At 43.5% G+C, this 23,904-nt stretch overlaps 1 protein-coding gene across 2 annotated transcripts in view; it reads left to right on the top strand.

Moving 5' to 3' along the window:
- CNKSR3 (CNKSR family member 3) overlaps positions 1 to 23,574 on the top strand; it is a 167,201-nt gene extending 143,627 nt beyond the window's left edge. For both annotated transcript variants that reach the window (XM_069234625.1, XM_069234624.1), the window contains exons 11-13: positions 748 to 956; positions 5,659 to 5,748; positions 16,068 to 23,574. In XM_069234625.1, the coding sequence (XP_069090726.1) occupies positions 748 to 956; positions 5,659 to 5,748; positions 16,068 to 16,369 (601 nt within the window). In that variant the 3' untranslated portion in view covers positions 16,370 to 23,574. The remainder of the gene's footprint in view (positions 1 to 747; positions 957 to 5,658; positions 5,749 to 16,067) is intronic.
- Positions 23,575 to 23,904: the final 330 nt, after the last annotated feature.

Raw genomic sequence — 23,904 nt, 5'->3', positions numbered from 1 at the left:
CTTATTATACGATTAGCAATTTTCATTCATTGACTGTGCCCTTGAAGGTTAAGAAAACATTGGTCGGTGCGTGTTTATGTTTAACCATAGTGATTTATGAAATTCAGAGGAACTAGGTTGTCTGCTGTTGCTATATGCGGAACAGCACAATCAAACTGCTTTATGCCAAAAAATTATTATCGAGTAAATGTCCAGAGTGTTGGGTTAGAGAGCAAAATCTAAGTTTTGAGTCGGCAACATTTTCGCTTCAGGCTACAAACCTTAGCACTATGTGCCCAGTGAACACCACAAGTAGCCGGTATCTTCACAGCACAAGAAACATCAAGCATATTGTTCCATAGTTCATTCCGATGCATACTACTTATTAGTTTATGTTGTACTTTTTAATATATTTTTGACCCAGAGCAAGAGAGGAAGCCAAAGACATTAAACTGTGACAGAAAGCGAACAGGGATGACAATTTGCAGGAGTGAGATAGAGAGACAGGAAGTGTAGGCTGGTGAAAGAAGGAAGCATTGCGTGCAATCAAGACTGAGCCATCTTGATATCAGCAACCAGTCCTTAGGGTTGCTTGGTAAATTTGGGGCCCCTGCACTTATTTTATTTTACAAATCGTGCTGGGCCTAAATATTAAGAGTAAGTATGGAGATGGGGTTAATTTCTTATGAAATTCTACGTTTTTTCTGTTTTGTGAATATGCCAGTTACTTGCCAAAGCCACTTACCCATGCCTGTGTTTCAATTTTAGGGACGAGAAGGGCAGTCTTGGTTATGGTGGAGTCAGCAAACACCGGCAAACGCCACCCAGATCAAAAGGTGCTGAGTCTCCAAATTCTTACCTAGACCAGGAAAGCCGCAGGCGGCGATTTACCATTGCGGATTCTGATCAGTTATTGGTGTATCCTGTAGAAGTCAATGCTTTGCCTGCCAAAATGCGAGATAAAACACCATCTTGCAGTAAGTTTATCTAAATAAGAAATAGTTCCGCAGCCTGTCAGTAGTTATTTTTCCTAACCAGATGGAATTTCTCTTATAGACTGCTTTGTTGGGAGTTTCAACTAGTCTTGGGTCCAACACGCAAGCACTCTGCCGTGTTGTAATCCATCTGTGGGCTTCTAAGCACGCCCACTGCCGCCCATCACTATTACTAGTTCATGGGCTTGCCTTTCAAAAATCCTTTATCATTGGTAAATGTTTTACGTTTGTCCCTCCTTGGGGCAGTTTTGTTACCGCCTTGGCCATCGACCCTGTTGCATGGATAATTACACGTTTGCTGATATGTTTGACTGCGAGCGAACTTCTTTTTCCCTTTGTGACTCCTTCATGCTCATAGTGGCCATTGTGCTTTGAATCTGCTCCCTTATGTCAACTGTTTTACTTTTCGTTTTCAATTTATGTGGCGAGAAGTCCAGTTAGGAATTTACAATGCTAATAGCTCTAACTCTAGCAAACATGAGACCCAATGCATTGTAAATGCTTGTTTTAATTTGGTAGCTGCTTAAAGTACAAGGTGTGACACTTTAGCAGTGTTTCGCGCTCAGCTGGTAAACAACTCACTAAACTTCGCTAGAGAAACTGCCAGGGATTTCAGGATATGAATCTTCTTTGGACGATACACATCATGTGCAACAGGAAGTAACAAGATCAGGTGCCAGGTGATAGTGTATCTATGGAAGGGACTTGGGATCATTCAGTAAGCCTGTGCTGAATTGTGCCCTCAGTAAGCTCAACCACGGTTAGAAGCATTAGCCTCTTGTAATAGCTATTCCAGAACAAGCCGCTGATTTCCTCAGGTGCTGCTCCAAGACTTGATGGTTTTCAGCATTGCTTTCTACAAAATATTATTTCCAAAATGTGCCCCGACTTTTTACTATATTAACAATAAGCTGAGACTCTTGAAACAGATGCTTGGATGGGAAGGGAGAATTTAGTTACGTCTCGGGTAACATTGTTTGTGTTCATTGGTACCCCTCCTCATTTCATAAGTGATTTTATTGTGACCACCCCTTTTGCTCATTTTCTGTGATCATTTTTACATCTGAATTGATCCAACTTTGAAGTTCAAACCATATCGGTGTGTTGGTATTAAGGGGAAGAGAAATAATGAAGACTGCACATATATATATATATATATATATTTATTTTAAGCTCACGCTGGTTCAGGTCTTTGTTGGAAAATAACCAGAAGGCCATGCTCTTGATGCCAGCATTAAAACTGATGTGAAGGGCTGTGCAGTAGCATCGGTTGTGGTAAAAGATTGAAATCCGCACTGTTATAGCATTTTCCTCTTTTATTTTTTATGAGCGGTGTCTTTCTACATCTGGCACTTATCTTGATAGTGGGCGTGAGGAACTCACCATTCATTTTAGTGTCCATTATTTCTGGCCATCTTTTACCGCTTTCGTCTCTTCCCTTTCAATGGATTGGCGAGTTATCATTTGTGGATTTTTCCTCATGTGGATACCCCTTGACTCAGTGAGCCTGTATACGCATATCTGGCCCTTAACAAAGAGGGTGCATGTGCTGGAAGAGACGACTTTGTTAATTCTTGTACTGCAACTGTCTTTATTCTTTGATGCGCTCTGCTAGATCGAACCATTCTCGTATACACTACCAATCCCATTTCTTGTCTGTATCTGTTATTGTTAGTCCATTGTATGATGGAGCAGGGAAAAAAGCAGGAGGTGGGTTAGCAAGTAGAGGCTCCAAGTCACATAACCAGTAGTGGTTTACTAGTGGCCTTACTGTTAAGGCACGCTCCAACTGAGAAGGCTGAAAGGTGACTTACCTGTATTGCACCACCCTGAAAATGCAGGAAATGTTACTGGTGCAGATAGGGGGGCCGGGCATATGTGTAAGTCATACAGGCTTTTTAGGACAAATGGTTTCATGTAGGCCGCTTAAGGAATACTTGCCCAAGCCGAGACAAACATTGGTTGTCCTCCTCCTTGGATGTTCATGTACCTTGATGGAAGGTGCAAACCTGTCGAAGTACATGAACATCCAACACATCAACACCATGGAGCTAGGTACTGTACCAGAGACTTCTAGCGGTGCAATTATATTGAATGCTTCCAAGCTCTTTGCCTGCTGTTGCTGCTTCCTACTGGTGACATCTTCAGCAGCCGAATGGTCCGTATGGATTCTGCTTATGGCTAGCACCATCCTTCCTCACTAACTGTACTGTAAAAACCATTGGGTAGGACTGCCAAACCAGCTAGGAGCACCATCCTGTCCGCATTCCTACCAGGTGTGGGCATGTGCTCACTGTTTGCTTCCACCTGCTTCAACCTGAGATTTTAGATAATTTTACTAGGCTCTAGTTGATAAAAGATTCTGCTCTTGGCCACCTGGTTCACAGTCCTTATCTACCTGGAGCCATAGCATAGTCATATAATCTGGAACCCTCCATGCATCTCGCTACCTATCGCACTCTAGGCAATATGCCATGGCTCATTTGACTTCCATTATAGCCTCTCTAGTTACAAGGATCAGGTACGAGATCCTCCTGAGTCTCTCTTCCTCCCTCTTCCTAATCTTTCACATCCCCTGTTCAGAGCTCAATTGCACTCAAGCTAGGTTTGTGCCCTACAAATACCAACACAGGCACACATATAGTCGAACTGTCTCACAATTCTCAGCAAACATCTACACTTTATCTTGTACACAGCCTCTTTCTCTAGTCCTTCTGTCTGAACTGGACAGACCAGTTTATTAAACGCAATACAGATTATTCCCTAAAAAACTCCCACTCTAGGTCACGGCAAATCCTATGGCCTTTTTCAATGCTTCTACTTTCATCAGGTGATGCATGGGCTTTGCGTAGGGACATATTCATATTCATTTCTCTCGCCACACACAACCACACACCACTTAATTTTAATATTGACCTTTCGACCTGCAAACCGATCAGCTGCCACCAACTCAATCTTCTATGTATCACCGCACTTTCTAAAGACATTGTTACCTGCTTTCCTCTTTTACTGTGAGGCCTGTTATTGTCCTGCTTCTACCGTCATGCTTCAAGAGTGGGAAGCCCAAGCACAGTACTCCTGCAAATGTTATTCCTCTAAACTTACAAGAAAGAGACTTGGAGTCCTGGGGCACATGTAAATCTCAGAGAAGCATTCAAGCTCTCAATTCTTCTGCATTAATCAGACACCTTACTCTTATCTCAGGACTGACTTTGAAAAATCCATAGATATCCACCTCTTCAACAAAATAGACACCCTATGCAATATTAACTACCTCTCCAATCCACATCTCAACCGCCATCTACTGCCTCCACATTGTATCCATCTATCATACATTCCTGCTTCTCAGTTGCACTGAGCTAGACAGCATTATCAAGTCCCTCAACAACAAACCTTAGGATGATAGCATTCTAACCATTCCCACCTGATGTCTTAGCATTTCTACTCTCTCCCTTTACTTAAATGTCAATACTGGTGCCTATACCAGCATCTTTTTTTTTTTTTTCCTCTGAAATTTTGCCAAATCTTTTCTTTATTTAAAGGCCAAGGTGGACTCCAATGACCTCATTGTCACACTATTACCCCTCTACCTTCTTTAGCAAGATTCTTGGTTGAAAAAGCTGTGTCCCTCGAACTCCAGAACCATGCAGACCCCTGAAGTTTCTTACAGACCTCTTTTATGCCTTTCTCTTGTGGCAGAACAAGACACAACATTGTAGGTAATGATAATGCATTGCTATTCGCAGACATGAGCTGCCATTTAGTCCTTCTTGACCTGTGAGTGTTCTTTGATGCCATTGTCCATGAAGTTATGCTGAATACCTTTGCCACAGCTATGAGCTACTCCTGTGCTGTATGCTGCTTTGTGGTGCTTTCAGGTTGACTCTGAAAAGGAGGGATCAGGAGTCGTCAGTTGTCTGTTCACCATAAGGTTCCATTCTAGCAGCACTTCGACTCCGCCCCTTAGGTTCTCACTGGCTGAACTAATTACATCAACGCATCATATTTTGTTAGTAAACAATTTTCATGAGCTAATGCTCTAAGCTGACTATGGCCGTATATATAAAGCTGAAAACAACAAAAACACATTTGTAAGTCAAAAAGGACTGTTCTGCATCCAGCGCTAATGCACTTTAAAAAAAAAATGCCTTAGCCTTGGCTGTGTAATCGTGCTTTTTAAAATTAGTTTTAGCCCCTCTGCATAGCAGCTGCTCTGCTGTAGAGCATGCTGAAGACAAAAGCTCTAATAGGTGATGGGTGTTGCCAATGCTAGTGCTTGTTTTGCGTTTCCCTTCCATTTGCTTTTCTCCATTGAATTTCTTCATTTGTTGTTCTGTTGTATGTTTTGTACAGTCTTTACCTTATTTCTTTTGTACATATCACTCCTGCATACATTTGTATATTCAAGTACTCATCGGTTTAAAAAAAAAAAAAAAACAATTATGGGAAACGGCATGGTGTATTCCCCCCTGAGCCTTTTTTTTTTTTTTTTAAATGTATAGTTAACCTGTGGTGCATTTGTTTAGTTCTCCAGAGATGGCTGATTGTCTGGGGTTTCTTGCTTCCCATGCCAAGTAAAAAAAATAAAAAAACACTAGATTTGTGTGTTCTGGCTGTCTAATAACAAGTTTTTGACCTTAAATTAACCATGGGTGCTGTATATTTCCCTCTCCATGATCTGCAGGCAGACCTCGGCCACTATCGATGCCCGCGGAAGCAAGCTGGCTCGTGAATGCAGAACCCTCATCCAGGCCCAGAACCCCAGGGAGGAAAGGCAAGTAGAAGAGCCCGTATACGCTTATAATATTGTCACAGCCTTAGGTTGAGATGTTGAATGTTTTACCGGTCGCTGTCACTTTGTCAAAATGTGGGGGTTGGCTTTTGTAGTGTCGCTGGCCAGTGATGTAACCGGCCAGCCGACACTCTGTACCAGATGGGGGTATTTAATGTTTCATAACTAGACTTGGTGAAATCCCCGGATGTTTCCCGAGGGGTTTCACCTCTTCTAGGTTGTTTGTGGTTTGCTCCGCGGCCTCCGGCCCGGAGCTATAAAAATAGAGAGGCGTGGTCGGAGAGAGCAGAAGCCGCGCCGCAAGCAGATGGAGACCCGTGCTGCTGGGCGCTCCAGAATCAAAGGCCCAACTCGACCACGCCGACCCGATAAAAGTAACACGGAATCGCGTGAATTCTTTATTCAGACGAGGTCGTGCGGCCCCACGCCCCTGGGTCTTGGCCCCGCTGCGGCCACGTGTGCAACGTGGTGCTTGTGCGGCGGGCGCGCAGCCCAGTAAACAAAAAAAAAAGCTGACAGAGTGGCGGCTGTGAGTAACATGGTGCTTGTGCCCACTCTATTCATTTTCTTTTGGCAAGCATAAAAAAAAAAAGGAAACTGGATCGAAAGAGCTTGGAGGACCGTCTCTGAGCCAGAGAGAAGAATCCATACGAAAAAGCTGCCACCAAGAACAAAGCAGGGGAAACAAAAGGAGGCACATCAGGACACCATGAGTACAAGAGTGTCCTTCCCCATAACCTGTGACCAGGACGATGGGACCAATCGTTGACACAGAACAATAAACAGTAGTTTTCTAGTATCTACACAACTACAAGAGGCCTGTCTAGCCGCCCCCCCCCACCCCCCGGCCACAATGTCTGCAATACCTCCAGTAGAACCATTTGTTGTAGAAGGTGCTCCCTCTGCACAAGCGCAAAAGTGGAAAGAGTGCTGCTATTCTTTGAGGCCACTAAGGTAGCAAATGACCAGAAGCGTGCTATGCTCATCCATATAGGAGGGAAGGACATATATAAGATATCAAAAAAACCTAGTGGAAGACGCGCCCAAAACACATGCAACACTCATAGCGGCCCTCAACCGACACTTTGAACCCATGGTCAATACTGATTACGAGAGGTTTATATTCAGACAAGCGAGGCAACAGTTGGAGGAGTCGCTAGATGCTTTCCACCTAAGGCTAAGAGAACTAGCGATTACGTGCAGATTTAGTGACGAGACTGAAGAGGTCAGAGGACAATTAATCCAAGGGTGTGCATCCCTCAAGCTCAGGGAACGCATCCTAGAGGAATCCGCAAAATCTCTACCGGACATTCTACAATTGGGCCCCACAAAGGAGCTGTCGAGAGCCAGGGCTTCGCACATGGAGGCAGCCCTACAGCGTCCCATAAAGGAAGAGGTAGCCAATGCAGTCATGGCACCCACAATTAGACCCCGCCAAAAGGTGAACAAGGCACAAACGAGGCAGTGTGGGTATTGTGGTGGAGTACCACACAGAGCAACTGAGTGCCAGGCAAGAGGAAAAGTATGCTCTGGCTGCAAAAAGATGAATCCTTTCGCAAAGGTTTGCAGGTCCAAGAACACTCGAAGCCCATCTGTCAACGTTGCACTCGAAGAGGCCCCTCCAGAAAAATCGGAGCGTGGGAGTGATATGGACGATGGCGAAGCTGTAATTCATGTCGTCCACTCCTTATTTGCTGTCAGACCTACCAGCCATCGTCAAGCACAACTTCCAAAGTGCCAGATCCTCATGGGCCAGCATGAAATTGTTGCAGTAGTGGATACGGGAGCGTCCATAAATTTACTGGCTGCAGAAGAACACTGCCGAATGTCGCCAACTCCAGCACTGACCAAGGCAAATATCAAGGTGTATGCATACGGGCAAAGCACCCCTTTAGCTTTGAGAGGCATGTGCCAGACCATTATCACCCATGGATCGCAAACCACATCTGCGAAGGTCTATGTGACGGAGGGAGGAACTGGTATGCTGTTAGGCTGCGGAGGAGTTAGCAATTGTGACGTTTGCGCACAGCATTCACCAAGAGTCCGTGACTGAACTGGTAGCCCGATATGAAGGAGTATTCAAAGGCATTTGGTGACTCCGAGGCCGAGAGATCAAGCTCCACATTGATCACACAGTGCAACCGGTAGCCCTCTGCCATTGGCGAGTGGCGTTCCACCTTCGACCACAAGTGGAAAAAGAGCTGGATAACTTGGAGAAAGCGGGAATCATTGAAAAGGTCTCTGGGCCCACTCCATGGGTATCTCCCATTGTGGTAGCGAGGAAACCCAAGCAGCCAGGTGAGGTGCGAATATGTGTGGACATGCGTCTTCCTAATGCTGCCATCAAGAGAGAAAGACCCCTACGATTGACGACATATTGGGAGAGCTCAGTGACTCTAGGTGGTTTTCAAAACTGGATCTCCGATCTGGATACCACCATCTGGTGTTAGCCAAGGAATCCCGTTATATCAAGACTTTCTCCACACATGTGGGGCTCAGGAGATATAAATGATTGAGTTTTGGGGTATCCAGCGCTGCGGAAGTGTTCCAGAATGTCATCCAGGAGCTGTTGGTGGGATTACCTCGAACCATCAGTGTCAGTGACAACATTCTCGTCTATGCGCCTACCATTGCGGAACACCACTCCCGGCTACAGAGGGTCTTGCAACGCATTCAGGATTCTGGACTCACACTGCACCGCCAAAAGTGTGAATTTCTAAGAGATAGAATACAGTTTTTCGGCTACACATTTTCAGCGAGTGGGGTAGCCCCTGATCCAGCAAAGGTAAATGACATTAAGAAGGCGCCCCCGCCTACCAACATCACAGAGGTCAGAAGTTTTCTAGGGATGGTAAACTACTGTGGCCGATTTATTAAGGATTTGTCTAACCTTACACAGCCTCTAAGAAGTCTCACCAAAGCCTCTGAGCCGTGGAGGTGGGGGTCCACTGAACAGGCTGCTTTTGACAATATTAAAGAGGAATTGTCCAGCGAAACAGTTTTGAGATACTTCGATCTGAAAAAAAATACCAAGATTGCTGTTGACGCTGGGCCAAAGGGCCTAGGTGCTGTTTTGTTGCAAGAACAGGGAGAAGGAATGTGGTCTCCCGTTGCTTATGCCAGCCGGTCACTTACTGAAACGGAACAGCGTTATTCGCAGATAGAAAAGGAAGCGATTGCTGTACACTGGGGTTGTAAGCACTTCCACATTTGTGTGTATGGCCGCCCGTTTGTTGTGACCACCGACCATAAGCCATTGCTTCCTTTGTTCAATGGAACCGCTTCCAAGCCACCGCTGAGAATTGAGAAGTGAATGCTACAATTGCAGGACTATTGGTGCCCGTTAGAATATCGCCCGGGATCTGAAAACCCGGCAGACTATTTGTTGAGACATCCTAGAGCTGCCTCCGCTGTGGAGGTTGAGGAAGCACAGGAGACTGAGGAATATGTCAGATATGTCACAGATCGATCCTGGCCTATGCCCATGACTATGGATGAAATTGTACAAGCAACCAAGATGGATGAGTGTTTGCAGAAGATTCTGGTGGCAATGCAGAATAATCAATGGCACTGTATCAAAGGACAATTACCTTTGCTGAACACTGAGTCTCAACGCGTCATCAGGAGTCTGTATAATGTCAAGGATGAACTCACCACTGATGCTGAAGGGTGCCTTTTGAGGGGAAGTCGGTTGGTCATTCCATCCTCCCTCCCCACCAAAGCCATTCAGTTGGCCCACAATGGCCACCAAGGGATGGTCAAAACAAAGAGCCGTCTCCGGTCAAAGGTGTGGTTTCCCCTTATGGAAGAAAAAGTTGAGCGCATGGTAAGGTCTTGCCGTTAGTGTCAGGCTACTGGTGAATCGAATAGGCCTGCTCCCATCGAAACTAAACCCTCTCCAACAGGTCCCTGGGACTCAGCTAGTGTGGACTTTGGCAGTTTGCCCGATGGCCACCACACTATGGTCATCATTGATGATTTCTCGAAGTATCCCGAAGTAGAAATTATCCCTGCCCTCACAGCTGACGTGGTGATTTCCGGTCTCGAGAAAGCTATGGCCACTCATGGTCTCATAGCTGAGATAAAGACAGACAATGGGCCACCCTTCCAAAGTAAGGAACTGCATGAGTATCTGAAGATTACAGGCACCCGTCATCGCAGGATTACTCCGCGTTGGCCTCAAGCTAACAGTGAGGTAGAGCGATTTATGAGGACTTTAAATAAGGTGATTAGAATCGCGTTAGCAGGTGGTCAGGCTGTAGAATATGCCATATTCTCGTTTCTACAGAACTATAGACAAACGCCCCATTCCACCATGAGCCGAGCGCCAAGCCACGTAGCATTTGGGAGGGCGTCTGTTGATTCCATTCCTTCTCATTCATCCTGGATTCCTCCATGTGTCCCTCTTCATGGCTAGAGACTTGGTTCAGGAGAAAAGGCGGGTGTCTAATCAACGGGTTAGCCGTGCTCGACGAGCGACTTTGTCTGATCTCCAAGTGGGTGATCAGGTGCTGCTAAAACAAACCCTGCCTGGTAGTAAATTTCGTACACCTTTCAGTTCTGTCCCGTGGACAATTGTTCAAAGGAACAGATCTGCTGTTGTTGCCCAGCGTGGTAGTGAAACGGTGACCCGCAATGTATCTTTGTTTAAGAGGTTCCACCCTTCTGGAGGTAATGGTGAAGAAGGTTCTTGTGACACTGACTATATTGGTCCTTTGTCTCTGGGGCCTGAGGTGGAGAGTTCAACGTCTGATTCTGAGGATAGATGTGTTGGTGTTCCTGGTTCTGCCCAGATGGAGCAAGTGACTGATGGGCCGGCCCCAGAGTTGTTGTCCCAACGCTCCGGGTCTGCCAGATACGGTTTGCGTAGTAATCCCTGTCCCTCAATCCGTCTGCGTGATCACTTGTGCGACTGATGATCAAGTGTTTTGTGTGCTGTTTCAGTTTTTGTATTTTGTGGAGGAATGTAGTGTCGCTGGCCAGTGATGTAACCGGCCAGCCGACACTCTGTACCAGATGGGGGTATTTAATGTTTCATAACTAGACTTGGTGAAATCCCTGGATGTTTCCCGAGGGGTTTCACCTCTTCTAGCTTGTTTGTGGCCCGGAGCTATAAAAATAGAGAGGCGTGGTCGGAGAGAGCGGAAGCCGCGCCGCGAGCAGACGGAGACCCGTGCTGCTGGGCGCTCCAGAATCAAAGGCCCAACCCGACCACGCCGACCTGATAAAAGTAACACGGAGTCGCGTGAATTCTTTATTCAGACCGCCGATCGCGCATCGCGTGTTGTAGCCCTTCTAAGGGCTACAACACTACAGCTTTCATGAGTTGTTTGTAAGAAGGAAGGTTTCGAGCTACTGAGTTGGAAGGAGTACTTTGAGGCCAAATGATTACTGTTGTTCACAAATCCTAACAATTGTCCCCATTACTTTGTAAACTAATTTCAGAATATTTTATGTAGATAATGTTAACATTGTTGCTAAGCTGTGCTTCAGTTGTCTGATCAGCGTGGTTTTTAAGGTAAAGCAGATTGTTTGGATGTGATCTGTCGTTGTTACTGAAGGCCCCGGTTTCAACTTTGCACCAAGTCTATTCGATGTTTGATAAAATGGTGTTCAGTGCTCTGGTTGGACTCACGCTTCTAGTCCCACTTTTGCCCTCGGCCTCTTTCTATCCCTAAATAAAACCAGAACACGGCCCCCTTGCCTGGTTCGAGTCCGAGGAAGCTTTAATCCTGATTTAGGACATACGTACTATGAGCATCACTGACTGACCCTTTGAAGACCAATCTAAGGCGATAGTTTATAAACGACTCAACTTTAGTGCCGTTTGTAACCCATTTGCCTCCGGTGTAAAGAAACCTCTGTTGCGCGAACTAAAGTGTTCACATGTTGAGTGCCCTTCCAGGCGCGTGCTGTCAGCACCTGGAGTCCTTGAGGTATTAGGGAGCCCTCCTTTCTTGGCACCAAATAGTGAAGGTAATCGAAGTAGCAGCCTCCGTGGCGGACATGCCCCAGGTGCCTTGTCTGAAACACAAGCACAGGGTTTCAGAAGTACTGACTTCCTGTTCACGTGTCATGGACTTAACTCTTAAAACAGACACATCCCCCCTTCCCCTTAGCTTGTATCCGTTCCCTGTTAATAACTGATTTAATGTGGAAAGAGATATTTCCCCAGTGTGTTTTATTTCTTGTCCCGGTGTGCTTAGAAGCTGATTACACAAGTTGATACAAACATGCTTTTGACACATTACATTCAATTAGACACGTCCTAGATAACTTTAATCTCTAAATGATTACTGCTCTTACCTTGGGGAGTTTTATCCATGTGTATTTTCTTGTTTCAACCAGGATTTTCACACTGCTTTTAAGTTTTGAGAAACAAAAAAAAAGATAGCCAATATCTATCCAGCTACAAAGTTGCGAGGAAAACGGCATTAAATTTAACTTACGAGTAAAAGACCTACATTTTCAGCACAAGCAGCACTCCTCCACGTTACCAGTTTGAGGGGAAGCTGCAGAAGGCACAACCATAGAAAAAGTTGGTCACTCCTCAAGCTAAGCAGAGCGTACTTTACCGGCTGTAACGAATAATGAATAGCCCAATAATCCGGCTGTGAGGAAGAATTTGCTCCAGTAATAAACTTTTCCCACCACTGTTGACATTGTCACCGGGCATACATTGGTGATACAAAAAAGTCTGCTGTAGAGATACTGTTGGGTAAACTTGTTCTCCCCATCCATAGACTGACGTTCTAGCAGTTTCCTCAGACCAGCATTTAAACCCACTCTCATTTACTAATTAGCGAACTAGTCTGTGATTTTAAACATTTAGGTGTGATTTTGAACTGTTATCTCCCGGCATGTATCATCCTTAGGAATTAGTGTATAATAGAACAATTGGTCTCTATCTATAGCTTTGTTGAAATGGTCGTGCCCTTGTGTTCTTTGTCAAAAGTCGGTCCTGTTTTGCCGCACCACAACATCCTTACGAGAAGGCCACATGAAGGTATTGCATGGAAACCAGCATCTCATACAGCAGGCGTAAGGAAAAAGCCCTATACCTGGATGTGAGTGATTTGCTGTGTGAGGAGACTTATACAGCGCATTGTGGCAAACTGAATCACCCTTAAGCCTGCCATTTTTGGTTCAGATTCTATTAATTGATCGTCATCAGATTTTGTTAGCAGTGGTAGCTTTCGTTATTGCCAGTGGGATAAATTGACCAGTAAGATAGCTCAGTGTGTTAACTCACTGCAGCATCCTACAATTCATGGGTTCCGATACAGCACAATCTATTCAGACTTTGTAACCTTTTGTAATCCATAAGTAGCACAGCATTGAGTCTGATAGTAATAACATCTATGGTGTGCGTGGAAAGGGAATTGTAGGTTCTACTATATATTTCAGGTGTAGTAGGGGTTAACTTATATTTGTATTTTCATGATCTGATCTGTGCTTCATCTCCGCCTCATTCACAGAAGGATTCCACCACAATGGCTAAAGCTCATATGCGCAGAGCTATTGCTTGACACAGTCATACCTTTGACCACGTCAGTAACAGTTTATTCTTTCTTGACAGTTTAGTGGGCAGGGCTTTCCATTCCTCAGAATGGGTTCAGAAGCTGGCAGGAACGTTTTGGCCTGGCCTGCCCTGCCACTTTGGCTTGGTGATTTTAAACCTCTCGCAGCCTGATTACTTCTTGCGTACTGAAAGGTCTGCATACCAGATTTCTGTTGAGCCAATTTGTTCTCCAAACCTCTCAATAAGAGCTGAACCTCCGGAAAGATTGAGCTTCCGTTTTACCAAAGCAGGATAAGAGTGACTGGGAATCATAATCTAGGGCAAGAAAGTACTGTTATTACATTTATCCTGGAACAGTGTTTAGGCTGGGCCACAGGTCCTGGAAAACTCAAAACAGAGACAGATAACAAAACAGACTCCACTGATTGCTTATCTTAAGGTTAGACCAAGCAGTTCATCCTCTCTGTTCAAGTCATTTCTTTCATTTTAATTCATAGAGTACACTGTACGAGAGCCAGCAGAGAGGTGACTGACTTCTGGACCACAGGACTGTCTTCTTTTGGATGTTCATACTTGACTTCAGAAGCTTGATTCAGTTGTCACATCTGTCTTTTATTGCCTATTACTCTAAATTTAAATCTGTTAGAATGGAGTTTCAGCTCAATTGATATTCCTAAAGAGATCTTGAAACAGAACTAGGAATGAGTGACGACAATAGTGCCCTCAGCTGAACATACCCTTTTGAACACCAGAGTTGAGCCCTCAGTACGGCATTCACGTCATGAGCATGGACCCATAGACTAAGAGGGACGCTGGCTCTTAAGTTTTTTATATTAATGGAACACATGATAAACCTTCAAGAATTTTTGTCTTTTTGGCTCAGCCAACTTGCGTAGTTTAAGGAGTTTTTCATTGCCTAAAACCATTTTTTTCTGCTTTACTTGGATAAGATATAGAAGCACTCATACCCTCAGTCTGACACAAGTTCCTGGAGCATAAGCAGGATTCAAGCAAGAGTTGTTCATCAAACTGAGTTGTGACTTAGGAAAACAATCCATACACAATGGGTTAGATGAGATCTGCACCACTTTAGGACTTCAACAGGTCGGTTTTGTGGCTTTGCAGCACAACTCTGAGTAGACACTATACAAGCCTCTAAAGGGGGAAAAGTGGGGATTCTCTAGATTAATGCTTTACTCTTAAACTGGTAAGATGCTGATTCCTATACCTTTTCCCTGGGTTTGAGTCATTTGGAAGGTCCTTCACAAGGTGGCCACCCTTTAGGGGGTGATCAGAAGTGCCCTAAATTTGCTAAACAATAAGTTTCTGCAGTCATTTGTAGATAAGACCACGTTCACAAGAGGAGAGCCTTCTGTAGCAAAGAAAGGGCAGGTTCCCCACATCCCTCATCCAGCAAAGGCCTCTTTAGGTCAAGCCTACGAGACCGCATGTGGTGTCTGAGAGACAGATTGTGGCTTACCTTGAATATAGGTGGGTTTGGAGCCTGACCATTGCTTACCATTGGTTTACTTCCTATCATGTTTGTTTGCCTGCTTCTTATCCATGTCTATTGTCAATCTTGTATCTGTCCCTCCATGGAGCATTGCTTTTTTTTTTGGTACTATCTCTGGGTGGCTGGCATCTCTGCTTCTACTGCTTGCTTTTCAAGCACTACTTTTTTTTTTTTTTGTGTATTGAGGAATCCATGAGAGTGCAAAAACATGAGCTGTCTCCCTCATGTACTTCCATCCACTTGCACTATTGTCATGGTGCTTCTTTCTGCCCCCTTGCCTGGTTTGCTCACCCGTGTGCCTCTCCCCATTGCCTCTTCCCATTCTCCATGTATCTGCTTCATTGGTGCATTCCTTCCACTCCTCGTGTTTTCCTTCCTGTGCCTTCTTTATTGCTTTCCCTAACTCCTGTGTTTCTTCTTTGTACCTCCCACCCTCCCGTGTATTGCTTTCGCAGCCCACCCCCTCCCTATGTTGATTTCACCTCTCTCCCACTGTCCGTGTGTTGCTTTTGCCTTTCTCCTACCCTCCCGTGGTGCTTACGTCTCCTGTGGTGCTTATGTCTCCCGTGCTTAAGCATACCACATTCATCCCCGTGTTGCTTCTGCATTCCCCTGCCCTTCCGATTTTGCTTCGTCCTACGTTGCTTCTGTTCCTCTGCTTTAAAAAAAAAAAAAACATTTTACTTTTTTTTGGTAAAGCAGATTGGTAGGTGAACAGAGGAAAACACCTATGACGTTTTGTAGACACACACGTGTGGTACCCTCACTAATAAAATGATCTGTCCAGCTTGCGTTATTTAAAATCTTTAGCATGCTGCACTGAATTGGAGAGCTATTGGCTTTGCCAGTGCTTGTTCAAGCATGAAGGAGATTTATGGAAACGACCTCGCAGCACGTGCATCTTTGGTCCAGGAGTTGGCAGTATTCCTACACTTTGATAATATTGACATTGTCCAAGCACACAAGTCGCAGAAAACGTTGAACAACTCTTCATATTGGTGATGATATGTAGCATCATAAAATAAGTTGCTCTGCCAAAAAGTTCTGCCTGCTAATCTACGTCTGAGTCTGTATAGAGTGGAAAACAATACAATGTTCTATGTGAGCAAGTGTGCGACCCCATCACCCAAGTACAATTTCACTGCGTCTTTGCACACACCTTGGTTAGTTTGTAAAATATTAAAGGAGAACGAAAGTGAGAGTAATAATGGACATTTAGGCATATTTGCGATCTTGGTAATAATTTTAATTATTTTCCCCCCTCAGGTGACGAGGTCCTCTGCAGATACTTCAGCAACGAGCGAATACCCCCTATATTTGAAGAAATCGCCCCGTCCGCGCACTACTTTTCGCGGCCCGTGGGTGAGAGGCAGTTAGTGAGAGGCACGGATTACATCCGGGGTAGCAGGTGCTTTTTAAATGCGGATCTCCACAACTGCGCCACTATGCCTTTCCAGGAGGAAGGGGCAAAAAGGAACTCTGCTACGACATCGCCCACCAAAGCACCCTCACCAGAGCCATCCCTTCTTGTCAGCTGGATAGCCAAGCTGAAACTTTTGACTCACTGACGCCCATTTTGGGGACGGTTCCCTTCCTCCCGGTAACGTAGTGCCTTTGCTCCCTATGTCAGACTTGCCTTACGGTTCTGTTCAGTATTAGTATGCATTGGTCGACTGTTAGAAGCTGCACACCACTTGCCCTTCTCCTCTTCTGTGTTCAGTTTTTGGTGACGAGGACAGAGCAGGATGTACCAGCTAAAGGAGAGAAAGTCAAAGGACATGCTTCTTTCCTTGACCTCGGGTGCCCTTAATTCCAGAAGGCACACTACTCGGACACAAAGCATCACTGCAAATTTGATTCCGCGCGATGGGAGCAGGCCTTGCTTTGAAAGATCGTATTGAGTGCTGGTTCTAGCTACACAAGATGACACTCAACAGTTTGCCTCTGGAGCGTTCAGGACCATAAACTGGAGCAGTCCGGACCATAAAGAGTGTTGAAGTTTCAGCGCAGGTCCCAGGCTGCATTTGTCATTTGTTTGGTTTCAGTGTGGGAGGTAACGGAAAAAGATGTTGTTATTCTTTGTGGCGAATGGTCAACAACGTCCTGTTTGTTTGGAGGACTGAAAATATGCAATTGAAAGTAGAAAATCTGTTCAGCGACTGGGTGTGGGATGGTATACCACTTGTGCCTGGCTTTTCCAAGGATTTCGTCTTAAACTTTTGTAATCAAAGCACTTTGAGTCAACCCATCTCCCTGCCTTTGTCAGCAAACTCATCTTTCACATGTTTGGAAGTCGATTTCGCCATTGCCACAGGTTCCCATGTGCAAACCAGCAATACCATACATGTAGAGTAATTCTGAAGGGCAGCTGTAGTGAAGTTAAATGAGCCATTATCTTGTTCTTCCTTATGTCCAACATCTGATATACTGTCTACCAAAGCGTGTTTACTGCTGCTGCTTGAGTACTGTATCAGCCACAAATGGGCTGGGCGTTTTGAAACCTGGCTTTCCTTCCCTGGGCTTTCATTGAAGCAATCGCAATAAGACGATCAGATTTTTCCTCAAGCTTTCAAATGTAAGAACGTCTTCTCGATGATACTTTTTTTTCCCCCTTTTTTTTTTTTTCTCTCTCTCAAATAGGAGGAAGAAGCTTGGGGACCGTTGCCTGCACCTGGGGAAAAAACAAAGACTAGAAAACGTGAAACCTGAATGAAACCAACCTCTCTTTATCTTTTGAAGTCCTTGAAGATATAACTGTAGATGAGATTCCAGCTAGCCATATAAATTGCACTTAGGTTTCCAGACGGTTTTAAAATTGCATAAAACCCCCACCCAGCCTGTTGCATGCTTGTAAAACGCTGAAGTGGAGTTGGTTCTTTCTGTTATGCGGTAAAAAAAGGTGGGAAGGTACAAAATGTGTTCAGCGGGCATGCTTTAGGCTCTCTTCTCAAGGATTTGTTTCTGGTTACAAATACAGCCCATGCGAATGATTGACTGCATTTAGCTTTTTATTGAACAAGTGAAGGATGATTTTTAGGCATCTTTCTTTTTTTCTGGTATAAAAAGCCAGGTAAGAGTGCAGATGCTCCAAGGTGAGGCTAATAATTGAGTTTAGTGATGACGTTTCGCTAGAGCGTAGAAAGTGGCAGTGCGCCCCCACTACTTCCTCCAGCAGTGGCCATTTACTGCCAGTGGATTCATAGATGCTTCAGTCTCCTTTTGTGCACAGACTGATTATGTTTTGGTCAGATACCAGAGAGACAACTGCAGATGTTGCAGGAAGGTGCAGGTTCCTTGGCCGAAGGCTGCAGTCCCCCAAGACCAGCACCCACATTTTGCGCATATAATGGTCGATAAGACCCAGAAACCAGTCCAATATAGGTCAACTGCTTCTGTAAGTCGTTATTCAATCCTGCATTCCAGAGGGCGTGAAAATGTTTCTTTTATTAAACTAAACGCCACAAGACTTTGACAAAGCCCTCTAGGAAAGAAGAATGAATTAGAAATCGCTTTAAAAAATGTACAAAGACTGTGGTCATTTGTAAAATATCTTAAGTTTTATAATAATTTAATGCATTTCTATATTTGTATATATTGGTGTGTACATATTTTCTCTTTACTTTTAGAAGTGTATATCACAATGCAGAAGGTCATTGGTGCACACTGGTCAGATAATGCAGTGCATGATTACTTTTCTCTTGGTAGTTGTCAACATTTTGAAGATGGGATCTCCATGCTCACTTCATTATGATTTGATTCTAGCAACAGCCTCTGTTTGACTCAGATTCTCCTTTTAAGGTTCAAGTTCTGAGCAAAGTGTACATACTTAACTTATGGTGGTGTATATGCCACCAGGCCTACGTATTTTGCCTGTTTGCCAGGTGCAAGTGACACTGTGAGCTCTACATAGAATAGAATTCCTCTTCATCTCTGCTCGCATACCATAATTCCCCATGACCTGTGTGTCTGCCGTAGACGTTATCAGACACTGTGTTCCTGGTTTTTGAGTCAGTCTTTCCTACCAGACAGCCCTTCCTTGCATTTGCCCACTTTCTGGAAAAAATAAAAAATAATCTTCAGCTTCTCCCCACAACTTTATCATGTCATGGATGTCCTCATACTAAAACCACCCTGTTCTCCACTGTATGCATACCCTAGATTAAAACAAGTAAGTAAATCGGGACACATTTTTCTGGAAGAGATTCATTTGAGAATGGTGAATATGCGCCCGCGGAGCATAGGATAGATAAAGCAGTTCTGTGCGGGGGTCATCCATTGAAGGAACTCGGTTATTAATTCTGGGTCACAAGTTCAAAAAACGGATTCCATCAAAAGTTCCCTCAAAAGTGATGCTTGTATCATTAGTCAAACAATAATTTTTTCATGTTAACAAAGTTTAGTCCCTTCACCCTCCTGCTGCAGATTGTTTTGTAATGTTAAATCTCCATTCTATAGCACAACACATACCTACCATTTGTATGGCTTGTGTAGCACTCTTGGAATCAGGGCGCCTTTCAAAATGTGTTAGAATTTTCTATTCACTACAGTCATGTACGTACTCACAGTACGTGAAAATGGTCTGTTCAAAGTAGGGTTTGGTGGCGGTATGTGTTGGGTTAGTGGAATGGATATATTGCGTCCAACTACAACTCTGCTTCTTTTGCTTATTGGAAGTGCAAAGGTCTCTAGGCAGATTTGAAGTCCATACTTTGGAACACAAAACATTGGGATGCAAACCATGAAATGAAAGTTGATGTGTATAAAAACGGTGGCTATAACAATAGTGGCTATAGGATGAAGACTGTGTAAAGGATTTTTACACATTAAGCAACAAACGATCCTTTTAAATCCTTAAGATGAAAAAAAATTCATTATTCTCTGCACTCAAATTATTAGTTAACCCTTGCCTAGTCTTCTTCCGTTCTCTTCTCTCCTCCACTGATACTTTTACCATTTTCTTCAACTTTCTGAGGTCATATAAAGGGGATATTTGCGAACAGCATCTACTGGCCATGTTCAGCAGATGGCCCGAAAAACCTTAAGAGGTGCACTCTATGCAGAGAATATGCTTATCCTGTCCTCCTGATGTTTATTTCTACATTAAGCAAATGCCAGGAACTGGGTGTGAGCAGGCGGAGGACCGCCGCTGTTAAGTATCTACTTGGGGTGGTGGAGTGGAGGGGAATTTGTCTTCCCCAAAAATCGGATCAAGAGATCATGGTTACCCAGCCGTTCACTGCCAGCAGACGTAAATGAATTGTCTAAGAACACAACTACACCAGTTTTCCCATCCTGCTCGGAACATTAACATGCTTTACTCATGAGGATTTTTAGTACACTGCTTGGAAAAGACTTACTGTCTAGTGCAGGTTTTTTTGGTACCTAGATCCCTCTTATTCCTAAATAAAGAAATTGTGTGAGCCCTTATCCAGTGCTCTACATTGCATCAAATAGTAAAAACATCCGAATGGTTTAGTGTTTGTTTTTCCCCACACAACAGACAAAGGGTAATTTCACATGTAAGAGGTGAAAATTAGTCTGTGTCAGTTGACAGGACTGTTAAAATATCACTCTAGCCTGCCTTTTTTCTTTTATGGGCAAGTGACTTGGCCACATGCCGATAAGAGCATTTTAGCGGAAAGCGATTGTAAGTTACTGTTACGTTTATTAAATGCTTATCATACAGAGCTCATTTTTGCCACTGTTGATCCATTGTTCACTTACAAAGAAAACTGTTTACTGAACCGGTCACCTCAGTGAGCTTGGATAGCAGAGATTTTATTTTCATGAACAGATCATTGAGTTTGAGTAGTGGCAAGGGTCACAATTAGAAACTTTCTCAAGCTGTGAGTTGCCAGCTAAGTGCAACCTTATTACCATCAGGTCTTCTGAGCCAACTGTGCCGAGGATAATAAAGAAATTGGATGCCCCCCAATTCTATAACCACTTTGAGTGCCTTGATAATGTTTTTAGCACCAACGTCTATGTGAATCAAACTAAGTCTTTCTCCACACCTCTGCTCTTGATCTAAGAGCATTCTAGTATTTTTTAGGTAGGTCTTACTGTGTCCCAACAGAAGTTTGTCCTACAGAACCACTTGAGCACGTGTTCAAATGAATCTAGCGGTGTTGACTTTGTGGGTTCATATGTTTAAATCCAAGACTGAAGAACGAAGGGAAAGGGCTGCTCTGATGCTTTGCCACCTCTTAGTCCTTTCCTATGGAATCCTAGGCTGTGAATTTCAGAAATAATTATGTAGGAAAGTGATGAGGTGCAGGGATGAGGAACTATAGTTGGATTCTCTAATACCATGGTGCCGGAGCTTGACAGAATTATGGGGCTTAAATAATGCACATACATGCTCTACAATGGAACCCATGCCTCTGGTTCACAAATCTTTTCTCAGGCTCTTCAGTTTACGGTTGGTTGTGATTATGAAGGGAGCACATTGTTAGTTTTGCCACAGAAAACTGCTGGTGGTAGGAGGGATAATTATCTCGCTTTTCATCCCTATTAGCTTTTGAGTCCGATATCGAAGCAAGGGTTATTTGGTCCATCATACAAGACTACCGTGGCCGAACCAATCTATATTAACAGTTTCTCCCAACAGTCGTTCTTGAAATCTTTACTGTGTTGAATTGTTACAACACTGTCTTCCAGCAATCTGGTCCACAAAATGAGTTAAGGAATCTGGCACTTCTCCCGGATGCTCATAATCGTAAACTAGGCATGGCAGTACTTGATAGTTTCACAGGTGCATGGCCCTTTTTTCTGAAGTCATCACCTGGCTTAGGCACCACCTAATATAATGCATTTGCTCTCACCAGCTCTTGGGATCAACACGACATATCTTCTCACCCTTGCCAGAAAGTAATCGTTCACTAGAGCGTAGTAGCTTGGTGTTGTCAAGTAACTTATCACAAACCACTTTCCACCTTTTTAGTTCAGTTTGTAAACCTACGTGTTGAGTCCCATAAGTATTCGAGGATATAGTCCATTGTTCCTAAAGTGGGCAGTAATCCAGAGCAAGGGTATTAAGTTTAGCTACAGTAACTACTTTTACCATCTTTGAGCAAAATAAAAAAAAACTCTGACACTGCATTATAGAAACACAAAATTCTGCATCTGGCAACCACCACAAGAAAAATACTTCTGTGGGTATGCAGAGCCATTTTTACTACCATGTGTGGCAGATCTGTGCATTTAAAGCGTGGAAAATCATAAATTATCAGTGCCATTAATAGGTCGTACTAAGACCTGGACAGTAGCTAAAATCTGTAAGCCTTTCCGTTATCTTAAATGCACAGGCAAAGAGTGAGCAAATAATTATGGATTGGACCTTTTATTTAAATGTTACTTTCAAGGGAAACATGACAAATACTAGAATGTCCTAAAATAAGTGTTGGCCAGAATTCTGCAGCAGTATCTGTCTAGAAAAGTCAGTGCCACATTTTGCAATACTTCAGCTATATCTGTCTTTCAGCCATTGGTGTGTCCATTGGAGGCATTACAGAATTGCTCTTTCCAGTTTAGTTTTGAGGACTATTTGTAATAATCCAGAAAAGTTTTGAACTCCGGCAATTGAAGTAGTCCTACTATAATCTAGAAAGAACATTGGCAAGGACAGACTTTTTGAGCTGAGTGTTGAAACCATTTCATTTTACCCTTTATATTAAAATTCATGGTTAATATCCTGATGCAGTTATTTTCCTATGTTAATGAAGGCCGGCATTGCCACTATTTTTAGAGACAAGGACCAAAAAGATACATTTAAACTTCTTGTGGTGACAGTGGGCGCTAAAACGATTCTGGAGATTTTCTGCTTTTGATTTACTCCCCACCACCCTTTTGGTGGTAGAAACCATTCACAGTATTTCCAATATCCCTCCTAACATCTAATCAACAGGTTTTAAAGAAATCTTATAAATTGCAATTCCCACGCATTTTTACAATGTGGAAACGTGTCCACTTCTGTGTCCAAATAAACCTTTTATAAACAATTTCGACCCAAAAGATAAGTGCACCCTGGCCTCAACTGTTTTGTCTAGTCGGCTCACGTGGCTGCCTTTCAGTACTCTGGCATGAGGAATACACGTCAAAGGCTACAGCCATGAGTCCTTGTTCAAGCAGGAACTGTTGTGTGTGTTTTTTTTTTTTTTTTGCTGGGTTAATTTTAAGCCAGAATTGTGTATGCAGTCATTAACTAACTTCTACTGTTTTGCATAGCCCTGTACATTTAGAACGGTGTGCACAACCTCGGTTTTGTGGATGTAATTTATTTTTAAAACTTTTTAGGCACACTGAGACAGCCTAAAACGTTGTCAGCATTTATATGTATATAAAACTCCTTTCTACTCTATAGTTTTATTAGATAGGTCATACGTAGGAAAAAACCTAGTTCTGAACACCTGTTCTAGAAGCTTATAAGTGCCTTGAATAGCTAATTCTTCAAGAACCGTAGTGATGAGAGCGTCTCGTAGTTGCAACTTTCGTCTTTTAGTACCGTTTCATGCCGAGCATACATCCAGTTGTGAAAACAAAACCAAAAAATGTCTAAAATCTAGGGTTATTCAAGACTATGCAACAAAGCAGTGCCTGTTAGATTGTGTCTGAACGGATAATAATTAATGCAATAATGAAGGTTAGATGTGTATTGTAAAAATGCATTGTGTAAATGTATCATATCTGTGTTTGTTAAATGTTGACATTTCAAGTTGTAAACCTATTTAAAAAATGTATTCACAGAAAAAGCAGTAAAAAATACATTTTTTTACACCATGGTTCCTGTTTGTCTCATTTCACATGACCGACTTTCATTCTTGAATTGACATCATGCAGATTACACTATTTTGACACTTGAAATAGATGGAGAGTGGGCAGCAATCCCACATATAGTACCTTCAAGTATCAAAGGCAGGAGTTACCTGCCAATCCACCTTTAAGGATCTATGCCTGGTTTCCTTAAAAAGTTGTTGCTCTTGTAAACTGGCACACCTAAATGTCGGGGTCCGTGGATTTGTGTGGATTGAAAATAAAATCTGCATTTATGACGTTTCCCTGAAAATGTACACACTTCTGAATGAATAGGCAGGGGACAGAAACA

The sequence above is a fragment of the Pleurodeles waltl genome, chromosome 5 (genome assembly GCF_031143425.1).
Source record: "Pleurodeles waltl isolate 20211129_DDA chromosome 5, aPleWal1.hap1.20221129, whole genome shotgun sequence".
In the NCBI taxonomy this organism is placed as follows: Eukaryota; Metazoa; Chordata; class Amphibia; order Caudata; family Salamandridae; genus Pleurodeles; species Pleurodeles waltl.
The sequence above is the reverse complement of the archived record's forward strand: the minus strand, read 5'-3'. Positions and strand labels throughout refer to the sequence as shown.